General features: G+C 31.8%; 1 protein-coding gene and 2 long non-coding RNA genes across 7 annotated transcripts in view; 1 reads left to right on the plus strand and 2 right to left on the minus strand.

Moving 5' to 3' along the window:
* LOC118442214 (uncharacterized) overlaps positions 1-18,777 on the plus strand; it is a 29,417-nt gene extending 10,640 nt beyond the window's left edge. The window contains exons 1-3 of one of the 3 annotated variants that reach the window (XR_014983122.1): positions 3,959-4,176; positions 18,075-18,131; positions 18,642-18,777. This is a non-coding gene — a long non-coding RNA (uncharacterized LOC118442214). Of the gene's footprint in view, positions 1-3,958; positions 4,177-18,074; positions 18,547-18,641 lie in introns of those variants that run through there. The other 2 variants (XR_014983119.1, XR_014983121.1) reach the window with 2 other exon arrangements.
* centrocortin (cerebellar degeneration-related protein 2-like) overlaps positions 1-20,857 on the minus strand; it is a 50,801-nt gene extending 29,944 nt beyond the window's left edge. The window contains exons 1-2 of one of the 3 annotated variants that reach the window (XM_085661999.1): positions 3,650-3,902; positions 2,696-2,751 (exon numbers count right to left, since the gene is read on the minus strand). In XM_085661999.1, coding sequence (XP_085518125.1) covers positions 2,696-2,705 — 10 coding nt within the window. In that variant the 5' untranslated portion in view covers positions 2,706-2,751; positions 3,650-3,902. Of the gene's footprint in view, positions 1-2,695; positions 3,903-19,576 lie in introns of those variants that run through there. The other 2 variants (XM_035867553.2, XM_035867552.2) reach the window with 2 other exon arrangements.
* LOC146872484 (uncharacterized) lies at positions 5,855-8,302 on the minus strand. The gene is made up of 2 exons (XR_014983065.1): positions 8,194-8,302; positions 5,855-6,615 (listed from the first exon to the last, which is right to left on the minus strand). It is a non-coding gene; the product is annotated as an uncharacterized LOC146872484 (long non-coding RNA).
* Positions 20,858-22,178: the final 1,321 nt, after the last annotated feature.

The following is a 22,178-nucleotide window of genomic DNA, read 5'->3' on the forward strand; positions in this document are numbered from 1 at the left end:
CCGAAGGTATGCCTCCAGTCTCAAGAAGGAATCATAAATATGCTCAACCACTTCCTTCCAACGTCACGTAGCATTAGGTACGCTTGTCTCAACAGGAAAGGCTGCTAAACGTGGCTGGCTAACGCTTCAAATAGATCTACTCTCAAATTTGTAAAATAATTAATTCAACTCCCGTTTTTTATTAAATAATTATATTATTTTTGAAGTGATAAATTATGCTAGATATGTTGAAGCTATCAATGCTTATCTTTCTCTTGACTTATGGCCTTGATAAAGAATATAAAAAGACAAATAGATCAAGTGAAAGTTTTTTACTTTTCAATTTACAAAAATATACTTTTAAGTCACTATAATTTATTTTATATTTTTGGTCTAACTGTAAACCTTTTCGTGATGCTAGAATAAAGTAAAGATACGTAATAAAAAAAAAAAAAAAAAAAAAAAAAGAAAGAAAAAAAAATTATACATATGATATACGAATTATACATGTGATATACGATCACTTTCAAAGAAAACAAAAAAAAAAATAAATTATTAATATTCGGAATGACATTTTAATAAACGATATAAAAATATATGTATTACACCAAATAGTACTATTTTCTTAGAAACAAATATATCCGTAAACGAGAAAAAAACTATTGTTGAATGATAAAAGAGAACGTACATTCTGTTAATATCATTGGTGCAAAATTATCGATCCGTCTCGGATGCTGCGTCTCGAGATAGAATTCCCCTTCTACTCGACATACACGGACATCAATTCGTACAATAGAATCTATCAGCAGGAATTATAAATATCTATATATAAAAAAAAACAAAGGATTGCTGTATAAAAGAGAAAAATACAAAGCAAAGAACGTTTCGGTAAGAAGTATCTCTAGTATTAATAAAGATAAAATATTAATAACGATTTTTATACCCACCTTTCATAAAACACTTTATGTTTTATATATGTATATATATATATATATATATATAAAATCATTAATGATGGTACGTTGCAGAAAAATAAATATTTATGGTATATGTAAAATGCGATCCAAGATACAATGTAATATGTACTTTTGTTCGAGAAAATCTTGTTGAGATTTAATCGAACAAGTCGTCAAAGCTGTAATGTAATTCTCTCGAGAGATAATACGTTATCTCTCTCTCTCTTCGTCTCTCTCTCTCTGTCTCCCTCTCTCTCTCTCTCTCTCTTTCTCTCTGTCTCTCTCTCTATCACTCTCTCTGTCTCTTAATAGAATTAGATAATATAATGTGTTAGATTTGTTATACGTAAAAATATGTTCGTATAATATTTAACGAATGAGAAATATTGCTTATCGCTTAGCTGTAACATTAATGATAACTCTCGGCAGTCTTCGTAATCACTGGTTCAAGAGTCAACGATTGATTGATAATATATATTCAAGGACAACAGCCTACAAGGCACAGCCTCATAGAAATCTCTTGTGGAAAAATTCCAAGAAATCTTTGTATCCTGTTTTTGCGAACCGTTCGTTATGAACAACACATACATATATATATATATATATATATATATATATATATATATATATATATATATAGACGTATAAAAGGTTATTTCGGCCGATTCTATCGAATAAAATAAATTATAGAGTTGATCGTTTCGATCTCTAATTACGTATGTATGCCTCGTTTAGATGTTTTAACGTTTAAGTAAATATAAGATTGAATAATATATTCTAATGGAAATTTAATAAGGAACGTGTATTTAATTATGATATAACGAAATCTATCTGACATTACAAATTTATAATCGTTAAAACAGATCCGATTTACAACGATTCAATTAATTTTTTTGATAATTCGATTCGAATTATTGCGATATATGTGTAAATATCTAGATGAAATATAACGAATTATGTGAAAAGAGAGTATTGAACGATAAGGTTCGCATTTCCCTCACTCTTTGCCAAAATCCAAGCTTGGAGAAGAGCGAGAACATGCGCCTTGTGAATCGTCGCGTAAAGGTCGAAAAAGGGTGGAAGGGAGAGAGGGGAGAAAGGGGGGAAGTCTCCCTCTCCTTTGCAAGGGAAGTAACATCGATCGAGGTCTCTCTCCCTCTGCAAGGATTCAGCTCCATCTCCCACCAAAATAGGAACCTACTCGTATTTTTTCGCAAATATTATTTTTTCGTGAAAAAATCAAAGTATTTATGTCATACACATTTCTTCGAACGATTTGTAATAAATTACAGAATATTCATATCTGTCGGAAAGTTCTGTCTAGTTTTAACGTAAAAAGATTCCTATATTTGTCTATGATATTTAACGAATGATTAACTAAGATAAATAAAGAAAGTAATCATAATGCAAAAGATTATCTCACATTAGATCAGTTACTCGTACTAATATTCGGACAGTATCTTTATATTTTTTCGCTATGAAGAGTATGATTTAAAATATCTGTATATTAATGTATAATCTGTATAATAATAATAATGATAGTAATAATAAAAAAAAAAATCTCTCTCAAGGTTCCTCTTTGATAAAATATGATCTTAGCGATCTAATGATCAATGAAAGCAGACAGAACCATTCGACGGATCGATCGTTTTGATTCGATTGGCGTCTAATATAAAAAAAGAGCAAAAAAAAAAAAAAATAAAAAAAAAACAAAGCAAAGCAAGAAATAGAAAGAGATCGAATGAATAAGAAAGATTTACCCTGAAGCATGTTGTTATCAGCTTCCTCATCCGCTAAGCAGCGAACGCTGCCGATGCTGGAAGACAGGAGACTCATTTTTTCTTTGTCGATAATTATAAAATTGGTCCTTTCGCGAGACGTCGAAAAAATAAAAAAATAAAAAAAAAAAAGAAAAGAAAAAAAAAGAAACGAAAAGAGAGGAAGAAAGAGAAAGATAACAAAAACAAAAACAAAAACAAAAACAAAAACAAAAATGGCCGGAAGGGTTAATAGACGAGGCAGGCGATTGGGCCAAAGAACGGTCGAGAGCGGTGCGCGAACCAATCGCCTTGCTTCCTGAATCTACGAACGGCGCCTGTCCATCGGTGCTGCCGCACGGCCTTAAACTTTCTTCCGACCGATAAAAGAGCTTCGTTGTGTACTGTACGTCGTCGCGCGCACCCGATCGATCGGTTCTCGAGCTAGAAGGTTAAAGCTTCTCTGCATTTATCTCGCTCTCTTATTCTCGTTCTCGCTCTTATTAAGTGACGAAAAAGAGAAAGAAAGAGAGAGGAAATATGCAGTGACGTCACCGATGCCGGGCGTCCTTCGTTTCTTCTTCTTTTTTCCCCTTTTTTCTCTTTCTTTTTTTTTCTATTTTTTTTTCTCTCTTTTTTTTTCAATAGTTCCTTTTTCACTTCATTCTCGTTTTTTGAATTATTAAAAAAGAAAAAAAAAGGAAAAAAAAAGAAAAGAAAATAAATAACGAATTAAGATGAATTTCAGTCTTCTTTTCTCTCTCGCTTTCTCTCTCTCTCTCTCTCTCTCTCTCTCTCTCTCTCTCTCTCTCTCTCTCTCTGTCTCTGTCTCTCTCTCTCTCTCTGTCTCTCTTGAAGAGAAGCACGAAACTTATAGAATTGGTCACTATTATAATACACTCTCCGAATTTCTTCTTCTTTCTTCAAATTATTTGATATTATATGTCCCTGTCTCACCAGCACCGCGGAATACGTCACGAAAGACACGCCGGCAATGACGACAATCTGCCCCTCTTCTATGTGGTCCTCCTTGCGTCAAAGACACCCACGCACGCGCATCTCTCGCGCCGGTAGATCGATACTGTTCGTCGCACACACATACACGTTTATATATACACCAGAGACACTTGCTGCTTTCCTGACTGGTTCGTTCTAAAGATCGGACTCAGGCGCGTGCATGTGACAACCAATACGTGTTTATTATATTTAATCTTTTGTATTAATTACATATATATATATATATATATATATATATATATGTATATATATTATATATTTTATTACTTATTTCTTTTTTCTCTTTATAGTCGTTCCATTCGGTTCGTTGACGTTTCACTGTGATTTCTCGACCGCGATATATTTGATTCGAAGGTGTTATAAGACGTTTCCTCGGCCACTTTGCGTCACGAAGACAACGTGAGGTATGGCGTGAGATCGTGTTCGCGATTCCTAACGAGGGCGCCACTCGTCGCATTGCTATACCCGTATGTATTAGTATGGTTTGTTGCGTTGCATGGTTGTTGTATGTATGTATATTCGTATCGTTACGAAGCCTTATGTTAGCCGACGGAAACGGGCCCCGACGATGACTCACGCGATTGGTAAAACGAAAAGGAAGTAGTTGTAAAATGTTAATTCTTTGGAATTTCCTTCATGGAAAGTTAAAATATTGTAAATATTTCGATTCGTCGATAATCAATATTCGTTTAATATGAATTTGCAATGATTTTTATACGTAATATGTTTAGAGATAAGATTTTTGTTCTTACCTCGATTTTTCGAGATAATATAAAATTAAAATAATTTCGATATATAGATTTATCAATAATCGATATGCAATTAATTTTTGTAATATTTCTGTTAAGAGAAATAATTTTTACGATAGAACGCGTCGATTGTTCGAAGAAATCTAAAGTAAACGTAAAATATTTCTATTAAAATCTAAAAAGGAAAGTAAAATGTATATATATATATATATATATATATATATATATATATATGCGATTGAACGACGAAATCACGTTCAAAGTAAAAGACGAAAAAACGCTTATCATTATAGATATCTAAAAATGGTAATGAATAATTTCAAATAATTCGTTCATGAATAAAGAGAAAAAGGAAATTAAAAAAATATTGCTCGCTTCTATATCAGGTATAAATTACTTACAATTAATTTTACGATCGAATGATTTTACGCATATCTAAGAACGAGAAAGGAAAGAAAGAAAAAGAGTAGTAGTTTTGATCGCGGCAGTACATACGACGCCGTCGGAGCCCAGGGTGTACATTGTTTCGATTCGTGCCAAATTACCAGCGCAAACGCGTAGTGTTCACTTTTCCATGTGGTTCGCTGCTGCAACTCGTTGAGATAGCCGAGTAATGAATTTTCTTAAAAATGCTACTTTATTTGTTCAAGCAGTTCAACCGGTTTTCTTTGGTATTTAATAATATAGGCTCCGAAAGAGCGGCGTAATTGTCTCCAATCAGGAAATAGCAAGGATATAATCGTTAAGATCGTCAGATAATGAGGTGGAGGAGTCGGAAATTAAGCACTGCCTCAATTTCAACTAAAACTGTCTGCATTTCCTTCAATTCTCTTGCGGCTCTGATTAACTTTCTATCATTGTCGATGTAAACAACGTCGAAGGGAGTTCCTCTTACGCGAGATATTTTTGTTTGAGCGCGTTTCAAAACGCAACTCCCGTTGACAGTCCCTGCGTCGACTGCATGCGATATTTGAATGAAAGAGAACGTATCGATCGCCCACTCATTTCTCGGAAATATAACCCTCTTCTTCGAAGGCCCGTTTAGCGATATCAGTTGACCGGTTGTTGTCTTGAGGGGTCTGATCACTCAGAGCGCTCCAAAAATTAGCTTATTTTTAAAAATCTACAAACTCAAAAGTATCGAATGAATATTTTTTTATTTTTGGCCACACGGTACTTTATAGCTTAAACAGTATAAGAATTATTTATAAATATTTAAAAAATGACGGCGCTACAGCTAACGCCTTAGAGATCCTCCGCCGGAACGCGCGTCGCTGTACGAAAATAAATCTCTGTAATGGTGCATCTGAAAGAATAAAAAAAAAAGAAAAAACAAAAAAAAGAAAAAAAAATTACTTTCTTATTCGTAAATATCGTGACTATAAAGTAGCGTACAGATTCTTTTTTTTTATCTTGAGAAATGGGTGGTGAGTAAATGAAATACTGTTTTTGCACGGAAATTTGATAACAAAAAAATGAATATTAAAAAAACTAATTAAAAGCGTCGGAAAAATCGTACGCCACTTTGTAGATAATGTAGTCTGCTAGTTTCTTTCGGTTAGATCGAAAAACATTGTTTCGAAAAAAACGCAAAAGAAAGTAAGAGTCTGATTATTTGGGTGATAAAGTAGATTTTTTTCTTTGCTCACATTTAATCAACGATTCCTGGCCCATACGATGTTCCTTCAACAACAGAATGAATATTTTGAAATCCTTTGTACGTGCTTGACGAACGTCTTTCGTATTATCTTGCGCACCAATCTCCGCTTTATCGCAACGCTGCTTATCGACTTTCATGCAAAATTCATCAAACAACGATAGCCGATTTACACAAGCTTTGCAATACGAAGATATAATTTCATTAAATCTATCACTTTGCCCGAATAATTTGCCCAATAATCGTCGATACGCCGCAAAGCAAAGAAAAGCCTCGTTTGCACCAAGTTTCGTCTTCAGAAATGATCAAACCTTTCCCTATTTCTGCTGTTAATTTTTATTCCTCCTTTGGAGCAATTTTCCATTGACATTTTTCACACGTTCTCTGCAGCAGTGTGAATGTGCTCGATGACACGCATCGTAAAACGATTGGTACATCTCTTTCAATAAATCCAAAAAATTTTTCTATTCCTTGTAAACCAATTCCTAACAATTGGAGTGCTAAAATAATTCGTTTGTTTATGCCTTTATTTTTTATTTATTTTCAATGAAAGGACTAGAATTGGTACTAATTGATTCATAGGAGTCACACAAAATCACTAAAGAAAAGCGATTCAATGAAATTCGCGTCGCCGTTGCATCGCATCGCGTTTCACAATGTTACTGATTGCAGAAAAAAACAATGACAAAGTTTAGAATTTCGCATACATATAAAAGGACACAATAGAACGGGTATGCGCGTCTGATCAAATACATATGTACGCCGAGTCGAATCAAGCGACTCATCGCAATTCGCAGCTGCCCGACCGTACTACCCAAAAGAAACACCTATAAATTCGTCAATTTTTCGGATATGGTTTAAATTGTTCGCGAAACTTCGAAGTTAATAAAAATGCAAAAAAAAAAGATCGATTTTTTAAAATTCCTAAGGTGGTCAAAACCCTTAACTCGACAATTAGCTGCTTATTATACTTTATTAGAAGTTGTATTTACAGCCATCGGTAAGAACATGTCGTAGCGGGAAATCTAGCTACGTTTGATACTATTGGTTCCAATGACGCGAAGCAAGGTATTGATTAGTGCACAGACAATTTTCCCAAAATTTTGTCTTTCCAATGATCTCAAAACATTGCTCGATCGTTGCTTCGATTAACTTGCGACTCATTTATGGATCTAATGATTCGCTTCACATACGATCCTTCAAATCATGTCCACGGTAATTGGAGAAAATTTCCTGAGAAAATGTTGGAGAGTCGCGTTCGTTTACGCGCTTTTAATACGCACGTCTGAAAGTTTTGATGCCTGCGTCGACCTTCCCTTGAATGATTTCGAATCTTACGACACCTGTCTTTCAAAAAGCTTCTTAAATCCTGCATTTCCTTAAACATCTTAGGATTTTTTCCTCATTCTCGATTTGTGATAACGTCAAGTTTGTTTGTGATACACGAGTAGATCATCCGTCCCTCGAGTCAGGGCTTTTAAGTTTTTTTCGCGCTTGTACTTCGACGAACGATCGCAATGATGCATGATTTTCCTTAAATACGTAGGGCAGATCGAAAATCGCCTTTACGATCGCTTTTAACGATCAATCGTTCTCTTGTCGTATCTTCGTCGAAGCATCTGCCAAGCCATGGCAGATAATCATTCGACTTCACCACCGAGCAAAGATTTCAAATAGTAAAACTTTTATGCTTTTGCATGATTTTGCTGCTCTAGCATTATATATAAGCGAATGAAATGTGTCGCGGGACGAATACCGTTCCTTACTTCGTAAACGCCTGAACAACATTGGCAATTCGACCTTCGGTAAAATCGCAGACTGTTGTTTGCTCGTTGTCGATCATCTTCTTCTTCTGATCCCTCGCGAATCAATATGACCTCATCGAATCGAGAAATAGATTTTCAAATGCAATTCTTCGAAACTTGCCCTTTCTTCGTGTGAAAATTCTTTCCGCTAAATCGATTTGCAATTGTGCGATAGTCGTGGAATTGATTCCGCGCCTTGACATGATATCAAGACGGTGCTATCGTCTAGGAGTGACAGAGGAAAAAAGGATAAAAATGTGATTGGAGACTTACCAAATGCCATAGATATCGAACCGGCCGCCGTGAAAATCTCTTCCTCCTTGCGCTGTCATTCGCAACGTTAAATCCCTTCGTTGCTATCCGACGTCGACTTAGAAACGTTTCTTTTTTTTTTTTTTTTTTTTTTTTTTTTCATGCGATGCGTGCTACTGTAACGACAATTTGCAATGTTTTGCATACGCGTGATTATGACAACGTACACAGAGTGTACGTTGTCATAATGTCACGTGTCCCGTTTTTTCTCACTGATATTTATCAATATCCCGCTCGAAAGACCATATACCACGTATGGATAGTGACTTTGCGAAATAAATGACGCAAGAAGCTCACTTTCTTAGTTGATTAGAGTTATCACAGTATTTTTATTAAAGTGAAATACAATCGTCGATGTTCTTGATAATGTACATATTGAATATGAGTAGCATTTAATAAGATTCTGAATGTCTGGATGATTCGAGCCCAAAAGATGCAAGTTGATTAACATTCAAGCGCTTCAATCTTCATCTATTCGCGAAGACAATGATGAGATTAGGAAAGAGAATGTAAAGGGTGTAATTGAAGTACAATCAGAGCATGGAAAGGGAAGGAAAGATGCCTACTGGCCGAGGATAGTTAGTTCGAATGTTTAAACAATCGCATCTGTGCCCTTTTTGTTCTTATAATCATATAGATTAAAGGATGAGGCAACACGAACAGAAGGAGAAGGGGAATAATGTGTCTCCCAATTATTATTTCAATCGGAATATATAAATGATAATGAACAATTTTAAATAATTCGCAAATATAATAGATAAAAGAAAAGCGAATTAAAAAAAATTTCTTCGCTTCTATCTCGTATAAATTACCTGTAATCAATTTTTTTTACGATCGAATATCTTTACGCATAAGAATGAATAGAAGAAAGAAGAAGAAGAAGAAATATACATTTCGTAATTATTATTTTAATCGGAATAATATATTTACGCGTGTTTTTATATCTATATGAAAATTTCTTCGAATCAGCCTTTCGCCAATGGCTTACGTTCTCGTTCGCGTTACATCGTCTTCTTTGCTGTCGTAACGAATGATGTAAGCGCGTAACCATTGTGTCACGCTTACGCCGCGTTCACCGAGTTTCTTCCCGTACGAGGATCGATGCACGTACCAAAAAAGATGAAGGACAAGAAAAAATAAAAAAAGAAAACAAATGTGTTGACGCCTGATAATCAATTAATCGAAAATAATTTCCCAACAAGTTCTATTCACTTTCTTTTCTCTCTCTCTCTCTTTCTCTCTCCCTCTCTCTTAGTTATGTGTTTGAAAGTAATTATGTAAATTAAATTAAATACTAGTTAAGCTTTACAGTTTTACAAGCAAGGCTCTTCTATTTTGACAATTTGAAAGAGAATACAAATTGGCTTGAAAAGTTCTCGAAAAAGAGCATAATTGATTTGAATTAAGATCACCTTTTAATCGTGCATTAAAAAATAATCTAAACGAACAAACTTATCGGTAATGGAACTATAAATGAATAAAAATAAATAAAAAAAGAAGAAATAGTTCGTTTAAATAGTTCGACAGATGGATATGTATAAGATGACGTTGAAATTTTCAAAAACGTGGCTTTACATGAAACATTCGCTGGTAGTGAAGGACTGAACTACAGAAGGAGGGAGAGAGAGAAGCAAGAGGATGTATCATTTTTCAATTTCTCTAACGCGTTATACAGGAAATGTGCGTGCCGTTGAACGCCACGTACATTTATTTCCACTTTAATAAACTACAAAGTGTATCCGAGGTATCGTTTACGGCGTTAAGTGTCTCCTATTAAATAACTCGTATGACTTGAAAGATAAACTCGCCTTGCACAAATACCGTGTGCATCCTATATAACTGCAGTAGTCTCGGTAACTAGTTGCACACGCCAAGAAACATTACGAAAGTTACGATCTCTCTTTCTTCTTCCTTTCCTCATTTTCTTTCTTATTTGATTGAAAGAAAAAAAATCTATTCAAAAAGAATGCAGCAGAGCAATTTAATTGACAAAATTACTGATAACGAAATAATAAAAGTTATGTAATAAAAAAGAAAAGATGAAGTATCACAAAGACAAAAGAACGTCGATCGTTATCATAATTAAAAAAGTGTTTGTTATTATTTGATATCGAATAAAAATTACGTGAATTAATTATTACAATGAATATTGTAAACAAAATTGAAATGATTACGATAAAGAAATTAATTACGTTTTATGCATTTTACGATGAAAGTATTATGAGAAAAAAATATTTTGATAAAATTACTTCCGTCAAAATGCACTTTCTACTCAGAATGAATTAGTTTTTCAATAAACGTCTGATATTTTTTAATTTAATACACACGTAAAAAAATACATAGATTGATAAATATACGTAAAATTAATGCGTTACATCGTTACGAATCAACGTTTCATACTTCCCGAATGACTGGAGGATAAATAATAAGGAAATACGTAGGTACTTAGATAGAGCATAGCATAACAGCAAGAATGCTATGATTTTCTGCGAGTCATCGTCATTCACCGATGTGTTGTCGTTTAAGTAGAAATGATTAATAGTCGAATACGCGCGATTAATGTGTTGCCACTTTCGTCAGCATATATTCGATAAGACATACGATTTAACGTCATTCGCCGTCCGATTATAGATGTGATTTTTCAATTGAAGTTTCATTAAAAAACAAAAACGAATAAAATTTAAAGTTGATTATCAAATCATTTAGAAAAGAATTTCATCGCGAGAAATCACCTTGCTAATGGAAGAATCAGGTCTTCGACCTAAGAAAATCGATCTCTTTGGTCTACTTTTCTACTTGCGTGTGTGTGTGTGCAGGTATATATATATATATATATATATATATATATATATACATATGATGTGCAAAGGGACAAGTTGGATAAAACTTTAAATAGAGAGTATGTAAGCAAGAGTAGCGTATACAAGTGGAGTATAGGACGACGGCCTAATAATAATGTAAACATCCGAATAGCGAACAAGTGTCTCACGGCGAGACAAAGATCAAGTGAAAGAGAAAAAGATTATCAGCGTCTAACTGAGTTTAGTGTCCTACTGTATCGATGTTTCTTTTTTTTTTTCTTCATTTATTAGGATATATTACATTTCCGTGAAGAGAAATTTCCTTCCATGCTAAACCTATTATCGGAATTCTTATTTTTCTTTCGTCAGATATCCTTTCGGAAGACTGACTGGAAAGAAGAAATCCCACACATATGTATATATATGTATATATATATATATATATATATATATATATATATATATAAAACTTTATACACACATACATATACGTATACGTATGTATGTACCAGCTAATCGTGTTCAGAGATTGTCACTATATCGCATGCTCTAATCAAATTCTAAATCATCTTCGATCCGTTCAATTATGAATTTATATTGACTCAATTTACAAATTAGATGTAATTAGAAGAAATTAGATCGAAATTCGATAAAGTAATATATATTTATGGGACTCCTTATATAAACCACAAGAATATTAATTATTTCTTGTCTAATCTACATTAGATCAAATTGAATTTAAAAAATGAATTAATTAATTTATGTAGGAAATATATAAATGTGACTTGAAAAATTAGTATATTAATAACTTACTTTTTTACGATAACTATTCGTTACTATCTTTTTGTTTTTTTTAATTATTTTTACTTTTGACTAATCTACAAATTAGAACATATATATATATATATATGAAATCGGATGAATTAATAAATAAATAAAATCCTTTGTTTCTTCCGCAATAAAATGAACCATTTGAGAAAATTACAAAGATATCCATTACTAAATATCTCGATAAAGCTTAGAAATGCATATCATCTATCATCGCTTATACAGTAAGACTTCTAAACGTCTCTGGGATATCTTTACGCGAATTTAACGGTTAAAGCAACGTACCGCTGTCATCGCACATCGTAAACACACCCTTATCGATTAAAATCACTAATAGCAAGTAATGCAGACGAACGTAAATCTTATAGCATTATGTTACTATGGTATATCCTTTTCTATTAGGATATAGAGAATATCCAATTTTGTTTTTGTTTTTTGTTTTTTTTATTTTTTTTTTTCTATGGAATCCAATAATTATAAAATCAAACACTTGTTAAATATTAATACATAATAATATTATTATTTTATTACATAAGCTAATTAAATAATAATATTTCATTAAAAGCTTGGATTATTGTTATTATTATTATTATTATTATTATTATTATTATTATCTTAATTCTTTAATATCAATAATATATACGTTATATGGTATTATATATCTATATACGTACTATATTTAGTGATATAATATTTATAATTCTTGATATACAACACTGTACCAAATTTTCTTATTATAAGAAAATTACTTGTAACAGAGGGAGAGAGAGAGAGAGAAAAAAAAAAGAAAACTAAAAGACATATTTATTATAACGAACAAAAAGATACATGATTGCAAACGGAAAGTCGATTTTCTCCGAATAAATTAGGACTTTCCATCGTCAATTCTCTGCTTCTATAAAGTCGTTGCTAAGAAAAAGAAGCTACCGGAAAAAAATGCAAAGTGTTCCAGTCACGAAAGGTCAGGCAGAAAGATGAGCAGCGTGCTTTGACCACGAACGTAAAAGTTTATACATTAATGCGTATATACGTATATATACATATATATATATATATATATACTCTGTATGTACATACATATATATACTCCGACTCAAAGCTTCTAAAGACAGACAGATATATAAATAGATGTAACCAGCTGATTGGTGACAGGGTATAGAAGAAATCTCTGTAACCGCGATCGATCTTACAAATATGGAAGTTTTTACTTTTTCTTTTTTTTTTCTTTTTGTATAAGATTAACAAACTGGTAACAATATTGGTAACAATTGTTAAACAAAAAAGTTCTTTTTTATCAACGCTCATCGTTCTTACGTCATTAATTATCTCTTTAAATATGCGAATTCATATATTCCAAGTTTACAATTAATTCTGCTCATTTAAAGTTTATAAAAAATATTATTAATTTATAAAGATTGAATCAAAAGTTCCTGGATGATTTTACAAATTGATTAAATACTTCTTCAAGATTTTTTTATGCTTATATTTTTTTCCTTTCAAATATTTTTTTCCTTTCGAATAGTAAAGAAGTTCCTGGGAGATTGTAATTTTACTATATAGTAAAAAAAATATTAACGAGTTGCAAAACAGATTTAGTAGCATTAATGCAACTAAGTAGATAACTATGAGTTTGCGTTAAATATTTTGAAATTACACCTGGTCTTTTGTTAACCAAAAAAGAGCAAATGAAATGGGTGCCAATTATCTCTTATTAAATATCATTTAATATAAAACAAACATTCACTTTCCGCAATATTTATTATTTATATTATATATTATTAAAACGCGTGTGCGCGATCACAAACACATAGATAAAATCTTAGATATACGTCACGTCGTTCATCCATAATGTATTAACAATTGGCAGAAAATAAATCCGGTTTAAAACCTGTAATTCGAACGACACGAAAGATCGAACACGTGCTTTCGCTTCGAGTGAAAGAAATTGATCGTAGTATTGAGATAACAATGTTTCCGATCTCTACGAGTCAAACTAATGAGCGAGATGTGATCGATTTTTCGAGTATATCACAATCGATGATTTCTAAAAGTTTAACTTTCGAATTGGACGTCATGCGAAGTCGAAAAATCGTAAAAGAAAAAAAAAAATAGAACAATGTTCGCATTCTTTATTTTTCTCGCTCGTGGGAACTCTTCTTTCACTTTGAGAAGTATCCTTGAAATCATTGGATTCTTCTCTTTGGATATATATACGTCCAAACGAAATAATTTATTGTCTATCAACTTATCAAGTAGATTCGAGGATGTTATTTCGTAAATTTACGATTAACAGAATGAACAAAAAACGGATGAGTAATAAAAAGAAAAAAATACAAGAGATTGTGAGACCAAATGCAAAGTGAAATTAGGCTAAACTAATAATTTGAACTTTCGACGGTAGGAGTCAATGTACGGTGACGAGTGGGTGGTCATGCTTATTACGAATTATCTTATTCGAAATAGAGCATAGTTAAAATGTTTCGCCTTTCTCCTTCGCTTATAGAAAAGGAAGTGGAAAAAAAGAATGGAGGTATCTTCGTTTCTCGATCATCGATCTCATTCCGCGATGATCGATCATGTATCGATCTTACGTTTTTATTTTACTGCGTCTTTATTACGTATGCACGCGTATGAACATTAAAATGACATTTATATTAATTTCATTAAATTGTTCATAACGAGAAATTAAAAAAGAATATAAAATTTAATAAAATTTAATTAAATATAAAATTTCATTTATACAAAGTTAATTAATACTCGTTTTACTTTCCCAAATGACCTATATCTAATTACGACCTAATCAATAGCTGTCTCGCGCATCCAACATCAATTACCTTCACAAATTGTGCAGACGAACTTACTCGAAGACTGATCGCTAGAATCTGATATATTCCTCAAAAATAAAATATAGAAATAATCTAAAAAATGTAAAAACAATCGAGAGACCTCTTTGAACTTGCACTAACGTACGTATGTATATATTATTAAAGAGACAAATTAAATGACTCAAATATTATTGAATAAAAGACATACTTATTATTCTGATCATTGAAATATATTATAATTCTCAACAACGAATTATCTCGAGAGTCTAAGAACAACGTAAATCGATAAGTAAACAGGTAGCTATCGAAACGAAATCAAATATGCCGACAGCAAACTAAAAGATCAATATTAAAATTGGAAGATCTGAATGTACCTATATGATGCATATATATATATATATATATATATATATATATATATATATATGTATATACACAGATGCATATATACAAATGCATATATACCGACGCTACACCAGTGATTAATTTGTAACAGAAAATTATCTGCGGCGAGCATCGCATGATCGTCGATTTCTTTTCCCATTAATGACTCCCTAGAGAAGAGCATAATGATAATGCCAATACGCAATGATAGTTGGAATGTCCCGAATATTCGAACTCGACGATCAATCGGAATCGAATGGTGACAGAGGGAAAGAGAGAGCGACCCGGCTATACCGAGATTAATTGAATAAATAGAAACATCGGATTGTAAATATCCAAACGAACAAATATGGACAGCAAGTCGGACAAACAAGTAATGCTCTTTCAAACTCGTTCAATGTTTTATAGAGAGAAAAAGAAATTAATACAAATAATAATACGTGGTTGTCGATAAGTAAGAGAAAAGTAATGAGAAAGTTCTACTTCCTTTCGAAAATATAGATATAAATATAAATATTTTTATAATTACTACATTTTCTTGTGTATCTGAATCTAGTCAGGCGTATGATAACCGAAAAGTCGTACATCCGCACGTCTGCTCGATAAAAGACGATGAGGGAATATAAAAATTTGTTTTCTTTAGCTATTCGATTGTAAAAGTTCTCCACATTGTGCAAAAGTACTCCACTGGCACTACTTATTTCATAATCGATTATCTATATTCGGGTCAGCTTCCATGGTGTTTTCAATACTTGTTAGGAGTGACGTGATTTCTCCGGTGATAGCAAGACTTTCAAACTTGATTCAGAAAAAGGCAACGTACAGCATTCCATTCAATGCTCTTCCTTCAAGGTATCGTGCTCTCATTAAAGGTGTAATGTTACGTAGGGCGTCCATCAGGTATCTTTCATGTGGATTGAATAAGTTTTAATAAAAATTATACGTCTATTACTAAGATCATCATGAAGTAACATGCCAACTTCAATGCGCAATAATAAAATCATTTATATTTTATCATCGATTATTTTAATTCTTCCCTAGCTGAATTTTTCCAAAATCGACAAAAACTGTTTCTCCATCTTTTTCTCTAACAAATTCTCGAAATTATTTTTTGATGATAAAACAACAACCAAATAAAAAATATACAGGTCCAATGATAAAAGAAATATTAAATTTTTTTAGGAAAAAAAATTATTCTTGCTTCTTATAGGATAAGTAATTCAAATTGATTAGCTTCTAATGAAAAGCACAATATATACACGTGAGCTCGCGTAAATATATATATATATGTGTGTGTACACACACATACACACACATCTCATCGATCTGTCGGCTTATCTTGAAACATTTAAGAAGAACGAAAGATACATGAAAGACTTGGCGTAATTGGTAGCGTTTACAAAGTGTAATTGGCATGTTGATATCGGAACCGGCAAATAGGAAGCTCAAACGACGAACAGAAGCAAATATCGTTGAACAAGATACCCATTTCGTTTTGTTTCGTTGCAAATGCATTCGAAGTGTACGCGCGATTGAAACTTTCTAATCGGCCGAGTCCTACCTTTTACGTGGCTACGGCGCCCTCCTAATCGACGATAGAAAAACCCCGAAGAAAGAAAGATCGTTCCTATGTCGCTTGGACTCTGTCGTTCCCTTCTAAATACATACATCTATATGTATATGTATATAATATATGTAGATAATGTAGATAAGCGAAAGACTTTCGTGTGGCTTTTAGAAAGCGGCAATAGCGATATTAAGATAATCAATAAAATCAAGCTGAATATTGCTGTAATTATAACAAATTATATTTTTAAAAAATTACGATTACTATAACATAATCGTAAAGTTTGATAAACTTTCGATTGATATTACAACCCTTATTAAATGTACAGAGTGGGCTGAAAATTACTATTTCAAACTTGTAAAATATACGAATTAATTTTATCTGTTCGATCGTAAAAACAATTTCTAGACCGGTAGTTATATATAATCTGAAAAAGTATAATTTCTATTGATATAATACTATTCGATTTCCTCTCAAAAAGCTCGCGTCCTTGTAATCTAATATTTGATTCGACTTCAAAAAAAAAACTCACACATTTAATGTATAAATCTGTACATTAAATATATATTTAATATAATAAATCTCCACATATTTAATATTTTAAAAATGAAATTTATATTAATGCAATACATTTTTATACGGTCACTTAATATAGCATACAAACTTTAAAATTTGTTCACGAAACATGTATTAGACGTTTACTAATGAAAAATTATATATATATACGGAGTTGAAGAAAACGTATCTTGAATATTGATAATAAAACGCGATCAATTATCTAGTTACTTTTTTAATAACAAACTTTAGTTTCCTCCGTCGGTAAAAAGAAATCATGCTACCAATCAACAAAATCTTGATTTCACAGTAAGTAAGAAATACATCGATACGAAAGAAACTAAAAAGATAAAGTGAGCGATACATCTCGGAAAGAGAGAAGCCGATTTCAAAAAAGGAAAGAACGACTATTAGATGTACGATATACGGTTCGTAATAAAGAACAAATACGGTAGTAGTCCGCATTACAGGCGCGACGTGATCGTAACGTTACACACTATTTGCAGTCCCGATTATAACGCTATTTATTCGCACGATTGTTTCCCTCGATTGTATTAATAATAAAAATATATAGATACACACATACACACACACACACACACACATACCATAGATGAGCAACCCACATGTATAATTGTTGATCAGCATATATCTTGATCAATTTAATATTATCCTTCATCTATCTATATTCGTATTATTATTTATAAATATCATATAATTATGAAATATTGTCTTATTTCAATCAACTCAATATATAATCTCTCGGTATTATCTTATTATTTAATTGTCCAAACTACAACCTTGAGTTCCAAAACTTTTATGTTTTTTTATTCGAACAGCGATAGATCATAATAATTTAAGAAGTGTTCTCTGAAATTATAGGTGGACTGCATAATTGTACGAGAAGTGAAGGAAGAAACAAGAAACGTGATCTAAGCGGTAAGAGTGTATATCTCAACGGGGGAAATCGAGATCGCACATGCAGAGAAAGAGAGAGAGAGAGAGTGAGTGAGTGAGTGAATGAGTGAGAGAAAGAGAGAGAGAGAGAGAATTACATCATTTTACATTAGAAGGAAAAGCACGTAAGTGAAGAAAATCCTATTGCATGGTTGAGTATTCCATCCTATATCCTTAAGATAAACAATATATGTATATATAATACATATACTTGATAATTTATAATATTGTAATATATGAAATAGATATTACTTGTTAATATAAACATATCATATCACATATTGATTTATATTATCCATATATTGTTTATCTATATTTGAATATAAATATATAATATTTACACACACACACACACACTTTGTAATATTTCTATAAGTATAATCATTATTTAATTAATATTATCATTCATGTAATTATACCTAATTCGAATTAATTAACCTTACATCTAATTTCAATTATGAATTTATATTACAAAAGTATTTTTTTATGTAGTCCAGGGTCCTTAAAGAGAACAGCAAAGGGATCGTTCGTAACGCATAGCAAGTTTATGCTAATCGATCTTGCGCGTACTATCACTCGTTTACGTTGCGATATTCGTTTTTAGAATAAGTTTCCACTTACGACGAAGAGATAGAGTGAGAAAGAGATAAACCGGTAATCGCAAAGAAACGTTCCAGAGTAACGGTCGAGTATGTCTCCTCGGCAACCTTCGACAACACCTGCGAGAGCACGTTCCGTCCTTTTTACATATATACATATCTATACATGTACATGTATCAAATTAACACATACCTGTACACCCATATAGTCGACTCTTTAACACTATTGCATAATTATATAGGATCGCCATAAACTTGGATGGACGAGAAAACACCAACAACGTAACCTATTTAATTTTAATTTACCTATGTAATTTTAACATGTAACGTATTATAAAATGCCAGAGAAAGAGAAAGAGAGAGAGAGAGAGGAAGCGAAAACTTTATCGATGATTTCGTTTAATTTGAAACTTTGTCATTTTCTTCAATTAAAATAAATTTAAACGACGGATAACCTCTTGTTACGTCGCGAGATTACAATGTTGTTATCTCGTTTTAACATAGGAAAGAAAAAAAAAAGATATACATACTTACTCTTACAACTCTTAATCTTATTTGAACAAGAATGAAATCCCATATCCTAATCTAACTCGAACGTTCAACTACACATGGTAAAACGATATATACGATCTTAACTCGTATAGACGATTATATGTATATCCCGATGGATAATAATACATCGTTTACATTGTTTACACAATCTCGATCTTAAAGGTTAAACTCTAACCTATATGTACGTACATACATATATTTGCATTTTAACGAATATTTTTAACGAATTGTATGAAAAATATTAAAAAGAAAAAGGAATGATAAAATGATAATCACCAGATTCGGTCCAACAATCGGTGGTATTTTGACACAAGGCTGTCCAGTCATTTTTAAGATCCTTAAAAGTCGCCATGATAGTCCAAAGAAGGCCCTTCGTCTTCGAGAGGCAAAAAATTTCTTCTTCCTTCTTTCCTTACCCCTCCGCTCCTTCCACCGAACTTGTTTCTCTTCGTAAAATTTAACTGATGTCACACGTTGATGTTAAAACGGGTTCGATGTTTTCCCTCCAAAATTTTACGTAACCCAACGAATGAGAACGATAAAACTGACGAGAATGAATGAGAAATAAATATCGAACACATGGATGATACAAAGGTGGTCGTGATTATCTTTCGACACGTGCACGTTTACTTCTGGCCGGTTCTAACCTGCTCTCTTCCCTCTCGCTCTCTTACTTCTTTCCCCTCACTCACTGTCTATCTCTTTCTATCGTTCGTTCACTCGCTCTCCGAAGAACCTGTACTTTCCTTTCTCTCTCACTCCCTCGTGCACACCGTAAACACACTCGCTGCTCCACTACCAATTTTTCGTTGTCGATCCTTCCCACTGTTTATATTTTTATGAACGACTCATTTCGAGGTCACGTATTTAGTTCTCCCTTCTTAATCCCACCTTTCCACTTACAATTTCACACTTTTATTTATATAACACATATTATATTTACGCACGTATATTTATATATATATATATCCATATATGTATATGTATATATGCATGTATATAACTATCTACCTTTCATTTGAACTTGTATGTGTGTGTGTGTGTGTGTGTATGAATATTTTTATTGAAAAGCATTAATTTGCTTTATCGATCGATATTTTTTTTTCATATTACAAATAACATATATGTTCTTCAATTTGTAAACTGTAATAAGATATGGATTGTAAATCTATTTTGCTGACTGTATATATTATTTTTTTCTTTCTTCAATATATCTAATGGTTATATACGTACGTGAACGAGATCGAGCTTCGTCTCTCTATCCAAATAATTAAATTGCTTAATAAAATAAAAGAAGACTAGAATAATCGAATTGTAATGAATATTACAATTGAATTCATATAATAAAAGATTAGTATATACTGTTTTTGTCACGATCTCGTATTGCGACGAGATTCTTTCGAACTTATCGATAAATCGGCTTTCTGGAATATTGATCTTTCGATCAAGGTAACACTTGCTTCGAATTTCCTATAATATAATCGTTCGTCGTATAGTAAATATTCTTTTTCTATTTACATACCGAGAGATCTTCTTTCGGATCGTACGCTACTACGTTAGATCGTGCGATCAACGCCGAGTTCAAATTTTATTACCAATAAGAACGTGTAATATTTCGAGATTTATTATTACGATTCTCGATCTCGTTTATGGCCCTTTTCGATATCTTTCGATTTTCGATTATTACATGTAAATAAAACAGTTACTACGTTTGATGTATCGCACGTATGTTATGTATTTGAGTGTGTGATTTGAACGTAACATAAGTTTGGTTGTATATATAAGAAAAACGTACTAATTCTACGAATAAAAATATTGAATATAACCAAACTTATTTATTTATTTATAAATGATTCCCCATATCGATATAATATTAGAATCGTTACCGATGATATTACATCATACCGACAAACTATTTCTGATGTAATTATTTCTTATTTATTATAGGAATAAGATTTGTTAGATATAAGTATATGTCTAATATATAAATTATAATTTAATATCAATTACTTATAGGTTGACGCAGGTGAAGATTTTATTATAACACAAATATTTCATAATACATTTATAAACTTTGTTAATGATTGTAGAAATTTAGAAATTCCAATTATTCCTGGTATTTTTCCTATATCGGAATATAAATCTTTACAAAGAATGATTAATATTTATCGCATAAATATATTAAACAAAACATTCGATCGTTTAGAGACAATAAATTCGTATAGCTTTCATTTATTTACATTAAACAAGTAATTAATTGCTATGATTTTTATAATTATTATTATTATTATTATTTTTTATTTTTTATATAATATATATTATGTTTTTTTTTCACAGAATACCAATGGTTCAAAATATATATAATTGAATTTAATTTATAATAATTACATTTAGAATACCAATAAAATTTAGTCAATAATATTCAATCAATAATAATAATTATTATTATTATTTCATTTATATTAAAGAAATGTAACGTTCCCGAATATAACAAAATCAAAGTTAAATTTAGTTTGTATTTCTTTTTTTTATTGCTGCATATCTCTACCCATTTCTAAAGAAGTATGTTCGATATTATATAATGATTCACGAAATATTGTTACTTAAGATATTTTGATTCTTTTAAAGATGTTGCAATCGTCTACCATTGTGATTTACTAATTGTGACTTCATGTAAAAAAGTCAATGTATTCGGATGGCAATCAAGAATTCTATTGTATGCATGCTTTTTCCTGAAAAAAAATGTGTACTCTCTCACACACATACGCACGCACGCACACACGCACGCAAGCACGCACACTAAAGTGAATCAGTCTGAAACTTTTATTGCTTCATTTATTATTAGATTGCCTAAAAAGACATAAATAAATTATTTGAT

Source organism: Vespa mandarinia, chromosome 16 (genome assembly GCF_050613455.1).
Source record: "Vespa mandarinia isolate Hongniang chromosome 16, ASM5061345v1, whole genome shotgun sequence".
Classification (NCBI taxonomy): domain Eukaryota; kingdom Metazoa; phylum Arthropoda; class Insecta; order Hymenoptera; family Vespidae; genus Vespa; species Vespa mandarinia.